The sequence below is a fragment of the Cnephaeus nilssonii genome (assembly GCF_951640355.1).
Source record: "Cnephaeus nilssonii genome assembly, chromosome: 21".
Classification (NCBI taxonomy): domain Eukaryota; kingdom Metazoa; phylum Chordata; class Mammalia; order Chiroptera; family Vespertilionidae; genus Cnephaeus; species Cnephaeus nilssonii.
This window is the reverse complement of record NC_137092.1, coordinates 34,205,591-34,219,708: the sequence shown is the minus strand read 5'-3', so window position 1 is coordinate 34,219,708 and position 14,118 is coordinate 34,205,591. Positions and strand designations below refer to the sequence as shown.

At 53.1% G+C, this 14,118-nt stretch overlaps 1 protein-coding gene across 1 annotated transcript in view; it reads left to right on the top strand.

Annotated features, from left to right (window-relative positions):
- The first annotated feature begins 2,491 nt into the window (after positions 1-2,491).
- The window catches only part of MAPKAPK2 (MAPK activated protein kinase 2), a 42,103-nt gene continuing 30,476 nt past the window's right edge, over positions 2,492-14,118 (top strand). Inside the window, exon 1 of the mRNA XM_079761801.1 lies at positions 2,492-3,084. Coding sequence (XP_079617927.1) covers positions 2,818-3,084 — 267 coding nt within the window. The 5' untranslated portion in view covers positions 2,492-2,817. The remainder of the gene's footprint in view (positions 3,085-14,118) is intronic.

Below are 14,118 nucleotides of genomic sequence, written 5' to 3'. Positions count from 1 at the left end.
TAGAGCCCCAGCAGGGGAGGCAGGCAGCTTTGGTATCAGGGACAGATTCCCAGGCAGTGGGCGCAGAACGGAAGAGCAAGCCAGCAATGCCTCGGTCATGATAATGACTGTTTCATGATCCTTTATAGTTTATGAAGGGGTCTTATAAACACCATCTCGTTTCATTCTGACTCAGTCCTAAAATCGATTTTATTATGTTTCTCATTTTTCTTCAGGTGCAAAGAGAGGACAAAGGACTCGCTCACGGTTACTCAATTTGAGGACAGACTTGAATTCAGGTCATTTGTCTCTAAATTCTGTTCTCTTTCCAGGGTGCCCGGCCGCCTCTGTAAAAGCAAGAAGAGCTTATGATCTTTCTAGCCTTGTGAAGAGAAGCAGGTGACAGCTCCGTGGCAAGCGGCGGGGAGCCCCCAGTGACCCTCTGCAGAGGGAAAAAGACCAACTCAGATCCCTGAGCGGCCCCCGACCCTGAGCCAGCCTCCTATCAGCTGAGAAAGACACGGAGCCGTTGGAGGTTTCCACCCGCCCCCATCCCTGCGTCCTCTCTTATCTCAGTCCGTGGGCATCTCCCAAGTGTCCTTGGGGAGGTGACAGCAATACACACAGAACAAGGCAAAGGTGTCTTCCCATCTCTATGGGCTCTGGCAGTCTCTTTGTCTTTGAAGAGTGAGGGGTTTGGGGAACTGTCTAACCGCACTCATCCTCTGGCACAGGAGGAAGCTCTGGTTCCTGCTGCCGGAGGCAACCCCCCCCCCCCCCCTTGTCTCCCGACCTGTGTCTGTGCCCCTCTCCCGATGCTGTCCGCCTCTCCCTGTCTGTCTTCTTCCCCACAGATTAACGGCACGGCTGAGCGTGGCACCTTGTACTCAGTCAGTGTGTGCACCACATGAACTCTGCCTGAAAAGAGCAGATATTTGTGTCAGGGGAACTGCTTCTCTCCTTGGCCCATGGAGTGAGTCCTGTTCATTCCACCCTTCACTACTTCCTGCCTTGCCTCAGTCCCGAAGGGCCCCTATTTTCCCGATGTTCCCTTTTCTCTTTCTTCCTAGGCGGGGTCTCCCTGGACAAGGGGGCTTGGTAGTGTTGGGGGGAAATATTAAAGGCCAAGTGTGGTCCTAGGTCATGCCCCGTTCTCTCCTTTGGCCTTTAATCAGTAATTAATATGAGGTTTTGTCGTCACCTGTCTGGTTCCTTTGTCTTATTTCTCAACTGTTATACTGGTCAGAGGAGGGAGTAGGCCAGTAGGGATGTATTTAATGAGCATCTGCAAACTCCATCAGAAATGTGTACAGAGGCCTTCTGGCCTCTTATACTAGTATTTATGGCCTCCCCAGTCCCTTCTACACTACAAGTCCAGCTAGATCCTCATTATTTCCCCCAGAGATATAGGGCTCACCTGGACTGGAAGGCCCCTTCTTCAAAAACACCCACTTCTCCTCAAGGCTGTAGGTTCAGGGTCTAAGTTTTCCACGTTGGACATTAGAACCCATTCACTACACCTTCCCATTTGTTACACTGTCTTATCTAATTCTCTCTGCAACCTTATGAAAAGGTGTTGCTATCCTTCCACTGAGAGAGGAGCAGGGCTTGCTCAGTATCACACAGTCCTGGTAAAGCTCCCTGGATTCAGGCGGTCTGCATCTCAATCCATTCTCTTCCCACCCTGTAATATATATACTTTTAATTGATTTCAGAGAGGAAGGGAGAGATATAGAGATATAGAACATCAATGATGAGAGAGAATCATTGATTGGCTGCCTCCTACAAGCCCCCTACAGCGGGGGGGGGGGGGGGGGGGGGGGGATCCAGCCCGAAACAGGGGCATGTGCCCTTGGCCGGAATCAAACCTGGAACCCTTCAGTCCACAGGCCAACAACGCTCTATCCACTGAGCCAAACCGGCTAGGGCTAAAGCAAATAGACATGAAACAAATGTTCAAAGGAATAGTTATTCAATTGTTCAAAGTTACTTAAGTATTTACTGATAAACAATAAACTTATGAGGAAAGAAATGCAAAAAATCAGAGGAAATAGCAAAATACAAAATTCAGAGTTAATATTTGCTTCACACCTATTCCTACCAGGAATGGCCTCCAGCTCCAGCCCACCCCTGCGGTCTCATCCAGCCCATATTTCCTAGTCATCTCTCTCCTTCAAAATACACCATCTCCCAATTGGCTGCTGCTAAGAGCCAGACAATTGGAGAAAAGTGGGTTTTCTATCTGGACTGTGCACCTACTTTCCTACGCCTCCCCCTTCCCTTTGCGTGGCCCAGATTAATGAAGAACTAGGATTTCTCAGTCTCCCACTCCCAGTCTCCGGTCCCCCAGCCCCCAGCCCCCAGCCCCGCCCTCCCCGCTTCGGAGGCCTCTTGTCCTTCCCTTTAAGGCCAGCCCCTCCCCCACGCCCACGCCTCCCGGCCCCGCCCCTCCTCCCCAAGCCCTGCCCCCTCCGACCCTCCCCTTTAAGGACCGGCCCCGGACGTAGACAAGCCTGTGACGCGGCCGCGGGCCCCCGGGCAGGGTAGTTTGTCGCGCGGCCGCTTCCCCCCCGGCCGGGCCCCCGCCGTCCCGCGTTCCACCGAGCGCCAGGCCCCCGGGGGGAGGGTGGGAGCAGGGCCGGTGGGCACCAGCGGAGCACGGCGGGACCCACGGAGCCCCGCGACCCGCCGAGCCTGGAGCCGGGCCCGGCCGGGGAAGCCGGCTCCAGCCCGGAGCAAACTTCGTCGCCGGGCGGGGGGTGGCGGGGACCCTGTCCGGAGCCGGAGGAGGGGGCGGCCGGGGGCCCTCCCGCCCCTGCTCCCGCGTCTCCCGGCACCATGCTGTCCAACTCCCAGGGCCAGACCCCGCCGGTGCTGTTCCCCAACCCGCCGCCGCCGCCGCCGCCGCAGCCCCCCGCCCCGTCCCAGCCGCCGCCGCAGCCCCCGCAGCAGTTTCCCCAGTTCCACGTCAAGTCGAGCCTGCAGATCAAGAAGAACGCCATCATCGACGACTACAAGGTCACCACCCAGGTCCTGGGGCTGGGCATCAACGGGAAAGTTTTGCAGATCTTCAACAAGAGGACGCAGGAGAAATTCGCCCTAAAAGTAGGTTTCGGGGAGCCGCGGGAGGGGAGGACCGGCACCGGGGAGCTCCCAGGGACCCACCCCGGTGCCGGGAGCGGCCGCAGCGCACGATCGCTCAGCGTGACCGCGCCGACCCTGTCCCGGGCCGGGCGTCCGGGCCGCGCGGGGCCGTGGGTCGGGGCGCCGAGGGTGCCAAGTGCGCGGCCGGGGCGCGGGCAGCGGGAAGGTCAGGTCTGATGAGCAGACCGCGCTGCCGGCACCGCGTTTCCGGTCACTTCGGGTGTGAGTGGCGGGGCGGGGGGGGGCGCGGGGGGACTCGAGAGGACTCCCCTTGGACTCTGCCATTTTGGGGTTTGAGCGGGGATCCAGCCGAGTCTGAACGGTTGGCTTCGGGACCACTTCTGCTAAATTTCACCGCGCCTCGAGGAAGTGATTTTCCGGGGTTTGTGGTTCCCCCCATCCTCTCTTCCCTCCTTCCTTTCTTTCTGCGGGCACAAAAGACCCATTACTCATTGAGCTGGTTGGTCGGTTGGTTTGGAGAAGTCGGATCTCAGAGGTTTATTTAGCCTCGCTCCTTATTTGGGAGCCGGAATGTGTGATTTCATTTCCCTGGGCCTCGCGAGTGCGGCCGGGCCTCCTGGGCGCGCGCCGGCCGGGAGGTCGTGCGAGGCTGGGGATTCCGCCGGGCCGCCTCCCGCCCCCGCCTCCGCCCCCGCCCCCCTCCGCCCCCGCCCCCCGGGGGAGGAGGGATTGTTTTGATCTGAGAGCAGGCGCCCTCCTACCTTCCGCGCCTGGGAGGCTCCAGATGGGAGGCCAGCGGGCTCGGCGCGGCGTCTGCTGTTTCCATAGCGTCATTGATCTTGGTCAACCGGGTTTGGAAACCACGCTTGGCCCGGTACCGATTCCGCAGATCGGATCGGCGGGGGCCACTTGAGTCCTGGACATGCATTGGTGGACAGTGGGAGGAGGGAGCGTTATCCTTGAATTGGGGAAACCCAACCTCTTTTTCTTTTTCTTTTTTATTTGAGGGGGTGTGGTAGGAGGAAAAATGGGGATTTGAGAGAATACCTACTTCAGAAGTTAACCAGAATGGACTTGGAGGTCTGGTGAGATGGATGAGTCTCCAGTGTAGTAGTCCCAGTGCAGCGGGAGCCAGTGTTCAGAGTCATTTAAAAGGTCTTCTCCTCAGAGGGTTTTCATATCAAACCGCATCTCTAAAGGTGACACATCACCCCTACTTCCCCTGGGGGGGTGTTAATGATTGGAGGAGAAAATTACTTCCTGTGTTATATTTATCTTTTCCTCCTCAGCCCCCACTGCTAGCTGTATTTCAGCTATTCATACAAAACTCAGATATGTGTGTGTTATGGGTGGGACTGTTGGAATATATAATTAGATGTAACAGAACCCTGGTATGTACTTCAGGATTGGAGAGGGCAAGAATGTCCAATTTCCAGATTTTAGGCCTCTATAAATTATTTTTTCTTGCTCCTTCCATCCTCCTTTTTGGGGGAGAGCTTTCAACTAGCTCAACACTGTCAAGATTTCTTTGGTTTCTATTTTAAGGTGGTGTTGTGGGCTTCTGATTGTTGTTCAGTGTTGGACGGTGGGAGAAGGAATATATCAGTACGATGGACACTTTAATACTTTTTGTGCCTTAGACCACTCTTTCCATACTCATAACTGGGGCTGGGAGGGGAGTGGTTGTTTGACCATGGCTCTGACCTTGGGGAGTCGAGTTTAGTGAAGACTGTTCGACCACATTTAACCTGTACCATTGAGGAAGTGACAGACGGTTCTTTCCAGCAAAGTTTTGTCTCCTCTGAGATGCCATCTGCCTTCCCCCATCAGCAGTTTGGGGACACTGGCTGCTCATTTTCTTGGAAAGTTGGAATATTGTATGGAGACTTTAGAACAAAAGCTCTCAATTTCTGCTCCTTTTTCTATTTAATGGGCACAGGAAACCACCCTCAAAAATGCTTTTGGGTGGCAATTAAGATTTCTGTTGTAATTAATAGGAGAGGGATTTGGATACTGACCCTCTTTGAATAGCTCTTGAAAGAAAGGGAAAATCCAGCAGTGTTTTAAATAACACGCATCGTTTATCCTTCTCAGGTTAGCAATGGGTGAAGATAGAAGTCAGAGTCTGTTTTGACAGGTAGTCTGCTCCCAGATCTTACAAGTTGACTCAACTGTTAAATTGTAGATTTCCCACACATCTTTGTGAAAAGCTTAATAATAGAGGAAGAAAGCAGGGATGAGGCATTGGGAGACTGACAGCAGTGTCAACAGCCCTTCCATATCCAAATATTGGCCAACACATAATTACAGCTGTGGGGGAATTTGGTTCAAAGCATCCTGTGCCAGACGTATACACCAAAGAGATTTCTAGATCTTGACTCTTGATTAACTCAACCTTAGGTGCTGAGTAGTGAAGTGATTTTCAAAACCAGGAGTGTTTTGATTATATAGCAAGAGAGGAAGATGGGGGTGGGGCAGGGGCAGGAGGGGTTGCCCCATCGGGATGGTGCCTACAGAAAAAGGGAAAGACCTCTACCCTCCACAGTGTGTCACACCATTCCTGGGGATTTGGGGCAGAGAGCAGGGCCTCTGATGAAGAAGGTTCTGACGCCTGCGAATTTATGGGAGGTGGTGGCTGTCCAGATGCCCTACTCCCTGTCTGTGGTCTGTGACCTCTTAGCCTGATTAAGTGAAATCACTGCTTAAAATTTAAGTCTCAACTTGCCCGCCCTGCTGCTTCTCTCTCCACCCGAGAGCTCTAAGAGGTAAATGCTTTTGGTGGGTGCTATGACCTCACCTCACCATCTCTCCTGGCTGCTTCTGCTGAGTTCAGAGTCAGAGGGATTTTAGAGGTCATCTCATCTAACCCCCTCATTTTGCAGAAGAGAAAAGCAAGGCCCAGAGCGAAGACGTGCTTGAGGTAATATAGCTATGCACTTGGCAGAGTCAGGATTAGAACCCAGGACACCTGACTCAGGGTCTCAGGCCTCTTCACACTTTGTAACTGTAGTGCCATCAGCAGGCTAGTCCCTGGGACTGGCTGCTGCCCCAGGAGGAGCTACACTGTCACCCAGGACCTCCTGGACTGGGCGAGGGGGTGCTGGGTGGGTATTCCTCAGCAGTAATCCCTGAAATTGGAGTTTATAAACCATCTCAGCAGCTCCATGCGTTTTGAATCTATGGTAACAAGCATTTTCACCACTCCTTTCCTTTTTTAGGGAGTGCTGGATAGAAATCTTATTTATTATTATTTTTTGTGCAAGAATATGGGAATTCTATGAACTGTTTCTTTGATAGGGACACCTAGTCTCAAGCCACTTGAGTAATAATTGGTCGTATTCCCTGTGCAGTTCTCAGCTGCTTCCTGCTTCACTGTGTCATGGTGACTCCTGGTTATTAGCTGAACAAATTTAATTAAAGCTGGCATTGTTGTCCTCTCTGCTGTGTGGCTCAGATTAGGTGAAACATGTTATTGCTTAAAAAAATATAGGATGCTGTCATCTCTTATCTCTGTTTACCTTTCCATTGCACGGGTTAGAGAAAACAAGGTCCTTGGTGTCTTCTCCTTCCCTTTCTCCAGCGTCCTTTCTCCCCAGATCACACAGTGTCACAGCAACACGGCTGCCTTGGGTGTTCTGGAGGGGAGTTGATTGAACCTGCCATGGTTGGTCTGGATACTGTCAGAGGGAAGGCCAGAGCTCCCACATCCCCACCATAAGGCAGCACCTTACCCAGCACACCTCATGCATACCTGTTGGGGAGCAAGATGGGAGTGTGGCTGGGGGACGGGCAGTGTCCAGCCTGGGCTTTGCTGGGTAGGATCAGAAGGTGAGGCAAGTTTCATTGACCAGATCAGCCTCTTACATTCACGTTGGTCACAGGTAGTTCATAGATCACTGAGCATCCTACTGCATGTTGTATGGAGGGCACAGACGTATAAAGTACCCTTAAAATTTGAGGGGTCGAGAAACCGATTTGGAGAAGGTGAAACTAACAAATGTAGTCTAGGGTTTTACTGTAAAATGTGGTAACCAAGCGCCAAGCATGGCTATTAAAATTAGAATTAATTAAACTAAATTAAATTAAAATCAGTTGCTAGCCACCTTTCAAGTGTTCAGGAGCTACACGTGGCCAGTGGCTATTGGATTGAACAGTTCCGAAGAACATGCTTATCCCCGCAGAAAGTCCCACTGCACTTGGCTGGTCTAGGCGTTAAATCGTGTGCTTGGGAATAGAGGAGCTTTGACACCGGGGAATCGGTGAGGATCGGAAGAGCTGAGAACAGCTCATTACTGGGTCCCTGAGGAAGGAACAGACCTGCAGGAGGTGATGGTGATGTTAGCCCTGGGTAGTGGAGTTGAGGGGAGAGAAGGAGGTCCAGATGGTAGGGAGCAAGTGGGTCTGGTGTCTCAGAATTGAACCTAAGCCATCTTGCTATTAAAAGCAGGTTTTAAAGTGTTTGAGGGTCATGAAGTAAGTGAGCAGGACGTTATAAAGGAAGGTTAGGAATTGCTGAGGTTGGGGCTTGAGGCTTTTTTTGGGGGCAGGTGTCAGAGACCCTGTCCCTCTCCTGGGGCTCTGGCCCCTGCAGACTGCAGCAGGGCGCTTGGCATCCCCTGAGCAGGATCAAAGCCGGTTGACTCATGGTCCTTTTTCACTTGTGAATCCTGGGCTTTGATGGAGCTTGAAAATAATCTTCAGCTGAGGTCTGGGATCAGCGGCTTACAGAAGGTGGGGGTGGAGCAGAGCCCCAGGCCTCGGGACCAGGTGTTTGGTGGGTGTCTGGAAAATGTAGGGGCTCCTCTTCAGGAGGGTGAAGGTATTGGTATCCATGATGACTATGTTTTGACTGCTTGGGATCGGAGGAGTTGGGCCATCATCAGGTGATAGTTTTACTTAAGAAGCAGGCGCAGGGGATTCAGGGTGAGGCCGGGAGGAGCCAAGCTTCAGGACTGCTGGAGGCAAACTTAATCCCTGGCCCAATCCTGGGGTTGGGGGAGGGGCCAAAGCTCTGCTCACTATGGAGTCTGTGCCAGGAGGAATGTCAGCCACAGGGGAAGGACAGCACGGGCATCTGACTCTGAGCCCTTGCACGATCCCAAGTGGTCCTCCGTGCTCTGACCCAGGATTCTCCCTGGTTTCATGTCTGTGGCAGAGTCTTCCTTTCCTGCCACAGTGGCCTCTCTTTCCCCTCCTCCCTGTACTGCGTCTTCCCAGGTGCCCCAGAGTGGGTGGGTGTGTGGGCAGGGCAGAGGAGAATTGTTCTTCGTGTTTGAAGGGGCTGCAGCTGCTCTTGGCAATGATTTAAGGCCCCGTGGTGAAGGGACCCATACCTCGAAGCACCTCAGAGCGGACCTTACTCCCCTGTCATCTTTCTTGACTCCTTCCATCTCCCCGAGGAAAAGGCTGGACCCGTCCACAAGGATTGAGTGGTATGTCCAAGGTCCTACCTGGTGTCAGCGTGAGAGCCATGTCTTGGGACCTGCTTCCCCTGAGACCTCCGCTTGATCTGCTAACGGCAGTGTTGCTGGGGTTGTAGACCTGACAGTGCAAAACTGAGCGCCACCGACAGTCACTAGGATCTTTCCACGTAGGCCACCTTATAAATGGGGACACTGGTAAAGAGAAGGGACCACCCAGCTGTGGCAGCTTGCTGTATACCAAATCAGATCTAGTTTTCAGGGGAATACTGATACTTTGTATGTTAAGATATGTATGGATGGAAATATCTAGAGATGAGCCCATTGTGATGGGTTATGTGCTAGCTTAGAAAGGGGGGAAAAAGACATAGTCTTTGTGTCCTGCTAGCAGGTTATGTGACCTTGAGCAGGTCAGTTAAACTTTCCAGGCCTCAGTGCACATAGCAGCGTGTCAGGCAGGCTGTCAGTGGCTCCTTGAGCACTTGGCTTTGTGGGACAGTGGACGGCTGCCCTGGAAGAAGAGGCTGAGGGAGGGCGGGCAGGATAGCTTGCTGACATGCCGGACCATCAGCAGGATGTGGGCCAGCATGGATGCCTTTTTGATAGGACAGCCTGTGTCCAGTTAGTTACCATCACTGAGCAGCTGGTAAAGGGACCCATACCTTGCTGTGTGAACACTCAGAGGCGTTTCTGTGAGAGAGGATGGGTGGTGTAACTCCATGGGGTGTGAATCTACTTCCTTGAAATAGAAGAATCGTAGTGCGCTGGTGAAGATGGGGAATTTTTTTTTCTTCCTGTCTGGAACCCTTTTCCCATTTGAAGTCATGAGGCCAAACATGGCTCTGTGAGGGGTGGTGCAGGGGCACCTGCTGAGTGAGGGAGTGAGGCTGTAATCTAGCACATTGTCGTGTCAGCCTTTGCCTCAGGTGGCTGCGTCCATCCATATGTGTGTCTTCTTCTATTTCACTCAGAGGTACAGCAGGGACTAGGCCTGTTCTGAGGTGAGAGTTGGAGACTGATTCCCAGAGCTGATGGGAAGTTAGGATTTACATTCAGATGCCAGTCCTTCCCGCAGGACTGGGTAAGAGGGATATCAGGAGTCTGAAGAAGGAAGAGGAGAGGGGGGTGCCTGGTGAGTTGTGTTCTCTTTTCTCTTCTTCCTGCCCGTTCAAGGCTAAAGCAGTTGTTTCAGGCCTGGAGCTTAGGACTGTCGGGTCCTGTGTGCGGGGCCATCAGATTGGGTGGGAGGGAGAAGAGACACAGGGGAAAGGGGATGAAGTTGTGCTCAGCCAGGCAGCACAGGGTTCTTGGGATCTTCATTCTCTGACCCAGAAAACACCTTGGTGTGCCACTGCGCCATCCGGCAGGTAGTAGAGGCTGGGCCATGGCCTCAAGGTCAGTCCCTGTCTGTAACGGATCTTCCCTCCAAGACCAGCCAGGCTGTGTGTTTGTTCCACTAGAAACCCGAGCTTCCCAAAGAGCCAGAAGAATGGGTATCTTACTTTTAAGGGGCGTTTCCAGGCATCTCTGGTGTCCCTCCAGGACTTGTCTTCGGTGCAGGGCGGTGACCAAAGGCTAAGCTTCAGGGCCACCATTGGGAGCTTTATTTGTCTCAGAAGAGATGAAGGGAACAAAGGGAACCGCTCTGCCCAGGGCTTTTCTCTGTTTAGCTTTTCTCTACGAAGATGCATCTTTTGAACCTGAAGCAAAGGTGAAATCTTTCTGGTCTCAGACAGTGGAGGGGAGGCCTCCTGCTGGCAGTACACCTGCCAGCTCTTCCACCTTTGTGTTCCTGGGGGCTCCTTCTGCACCCCTCCACTTCCTCAGGCAGGTGACTGAGTTGGTCACTTTGCTGCCATTATGATTATCCATATTGTTCCAAGGCAACCTGGACTCTGGCCCAGGATTCAGCCCCTCTGTCCCAGCAGCTAAAAATAAACCTGCCACTGCTGCAGTCTCCCCTCATGCCAGGCCTGGTGTCTGTCTCAGGTCTTCCTGCCACACTGAACTTCTCTCTTGTCACTCTTCGCCCTCCCCATTTGCCGCTTGGCTCCCAGCCTGAGCTGGGTAGGTAGTTTGGGAGCAGACGGGGGTCTGAGTGCTGGGAGTGAGCCGTGGCTGGTGCCTGTCCAGGGAGCGGAGCTGTGTGCATGTGCACAAGGGCTCTGGGGAGCCACCTTGCTTGCTTCCCACTAGGGGAAGGGTGAGACACGGAGGCGGGTGGACGAGTTCATCAGAGTTCATCAGACTTTCCGCTCTTTGCCTACAGCTCTGGCTCCCTCCAAGCTCCACCTGCTAACAGCTTCCTGCCAGAAGGTGTGTGCGGGGATGAGGCGGAGAGGCCTGCCCTGGCTGTCCCAGGCCCTCACCGCTGCCCTGGGACTGAGCATGCTACCTGCCCTAGGACTCCTGACCGTTGCTAAGCGATACTCTCCACCTCTGCAGCACGGAGGGGAGGGGGGCGTGCTTCCAGTTACCACATTCAAAAGTGTGACCTCATCTCCTTAGCTTCCAAGAATAGAGGCCCTGGCTGGACCTCCTTCCTGCGTCAGGCCCTGGCCTCTGGCTCTCCCAGCTCAGCCACCTGCAGGGGGTCCCAGAGAGCATGGGTCTCATCTACCTCCTGACTGTGGGGATGGGGATTGGTGATCTGTTCCATTGAGGTCCATCAAGGTGACCTCTTCCCTTGCCGCCCATGGATCCTGGGGACCTAGAGCAGGAGGTGAGGAAAGGGGCTCAGGTGGCTGGGACACCTGTTGAACTGGTGGATACTGGGCAGAATATTTGCCTCGGGAATTCTCTTCTTTCTGATTTTTCTAATCCTTGGACAGGTGTTGGTGCTAACCATAGCACAGGAGGGGGAGGGTTCTGTGTCTGTGTTCTGAGATGAGGGGTCATTGGGAGAAGGATGAGTGGGGAGAGTGACAGGAGCCAAGGTAGGACTTTTGCCTCCAGCTAGAGTTACATGCCCAGTCCGTGTCTCCACGTCTGCCTCCTCCTGTCTGTCCGCCTTTCCTCCGCAGGGAGAGATGTTTGCCAAGGCCCATGGGCCTCTGCAGAGGAGGAGTTGGGTGTAAATTGCTAAGCGTTTATTTTTAACTCTGACAGACGGAGCCCCTGTCCTGGGGTAGCCGTGCTGTTCCTCTCCTCTCCCTACCCCAGGCCTGGGCCTCCTTCCCTGGCGGCTGTAATTCTTAGAGGAAGGCTGGTAGGTTCTGAAGGCCCGGCTTCCAGGGGCCTGGGAGGGAATCCCCTCTAAGCGAAGAATCTGCAGAGCTCTAGGGCCGTGGGGCAAGGCAGGGAGAGGGTGGCCCTGTGCATCTGAGGCCACGTGTGGAACTTAGAGCATCCCAGGAATGCAGGTGACGGGAAGAGACCGTGTGTCTTAGAGCTCGGACTCTGTGCTCTGTTGTGCTGGTGAGGGCAGCAAGGGGTCATCTTGTACCTTCCGCCCTCTCTCCTTACAGCACCTCTCTCCTTACAGCACCTAGCGCCGAAGGCCACAGGGACTAACTGAGCATGTGCAGTAACCTGCTTTGTAAAGGCTTAGGTTAATACTGTTCCCTCTGGCTGCCAGGCTCACAAGCATCGCATTCTTTTCGCAGAGCCTGTGGGAGTCTCAGGGACCTCATGCCCTTCGTGTCCCCTACCCCGGGCTGTGCTCTCAGGGAGGAGGAAGGGGGGCATGGGTGCCCCTTGCATGTGTCCCTGATTTCGTGCAGTTATTTTGGTTTCCTTGCCTTAGTTGCTTTCCAAAGAGCACAAATCTGGGTTTGAAATGTAATTGGAGAAAGAAGGACTAGAGAATAATGGGGGTGGGGGTGGGGATAGGCAGTAGAAACATGGCTGACTCTGAGACCCCAGCCGTGGAAGGAAGGTTTTGGCCCTCAATTCCTTGGGGGTACATGGAGGATTAGTTTGCCGAAAGCCCAGCTCTGATCATGTAGCTTCCCAGCTTAAACCCTTCAGTGGGTTCCCTTTGCCTAAAGAAAACAGGAGATTTCCAAATCCTTCCCTGATCCGACCTCGATTTTTTTTTTAAAAAAATTAAGGGGCTTATCTATGCTGTTTCCTTAATAGGACTCTGCTTCCCTAGCCCCTCACCTTTGCCATAGTGTGTATCCCATCTGTCCACCTGTAGCTCATTTGCCTCTGTGCCCCAGCCCCATCTGTATCTCCCTATTCTCTCCTGTACAGATGCTGCTGCATTCACGAAGCCTTTCACACCGGAAGCGGGTCCCCCACCCCTCCCTGTCAAACTCACCAAGACACTGGAAACCTTTATTGCACGTTTTAAATATCTTTCTCCATGTGCAAGGGGCTCCCCAAGACATTGGATTCTACATTCCTTGAAGACCTCCCTCTTCATTACTTTTGTATCCTCTTATTTCCATGTGGTGACTGAATGCCATTATTAAATTCATAGAGTACTTCGGCACTGTGCATTATACCTGGCTGCCTAGTAAAGGTGTGATAACTGATAACAGTGAGTGGATGCTCCCTACATAAATATAAGGTACTAGCCCTGATCCTCAGGTTGAAGAGGAGGTTCTGGGAAAAGGACAATATTGGGCTGGACTCTGTGTGACTGACTCTGGTGTATATTAAGGTCCCCGTAAGTGTCTGTCCCTGTTATTCCTCCTGTCTACTAAAATGCCACTCTCAGGAGAGTATTCTGGGCACTTCTTCCCTCCACCCACTCGGATCTGCTGACTCAAGCTGGCACCTTCTGCTTCTGCTAACAGAGTTCTCGTTCTTGTAAGGGCCCTGGCCCCATTTCCCATTGATGCCTCTTCTCCTCCTTCTCCTTGTTCCAGAGCCCCTCCTTTTCCTGTTCTCCGTGGAGATGAATCCTTCTGCCTCTCGGAAACTTTGACCGAGGGAGGGACAGCTGTGGAGCTTGCCAGCTTTCCTTCAGCTCTTGGCATCTTTTAGCCAGCTTCAGACAGCAGAGACACACAGATGCAGTCCAAGGTGATCTCTCTGCTGGCCTTTCTCCGTGTGTTGCAAGAGGACCAGTGTTGCACATCAAGTTGCTGGGACTGAGGTTAGAGGTTTGAACCTCGTGGGGCCACCCAACTCCATGCCCCAGATTTCCAGGAGAAACAGAACTGAGAGACCTGGCGGCGTGGTCCTCAGCAAGTCCTAGAACCTGTCTGGGCCCCACTCCGTTTCCTCATTTGTAAATTAAAGGACTGAAACGTGATCTGGAAGGACCCCAAATTGAAGAGCTTTCTTCATTTATTGTTGTTGCAACCTCACTACTGAGAAGACAACCAGATGCTGGGAAAGAGGTGGTCAGCCAGGTTCCAGGGAGCCTGGGGCCTGGGAGCCCTCCTCTCTGTCCTCGCTGTCCGCAGGCCACTGTTCTTTCACCCTCCTCCTGGCTGTAGTAGTTTTATTCAGTCAGCCATTCAAGCAGTGTTTACACACGTATTCTCCTCCTTGCCTGCCTCCTGTCTTCCCTGCTGACTGGCCATCAGGAGGCTCAGATGGCAGAATTGGCCTAGAATGGGCCCCTTTCATTCTTCTGCTATATGAGATGAGAGGAATTTTGAACAATGAGCTTGATTTGTAGAAGCTTAGACTAGACCCCCCACTTTTCTAAGCAGGA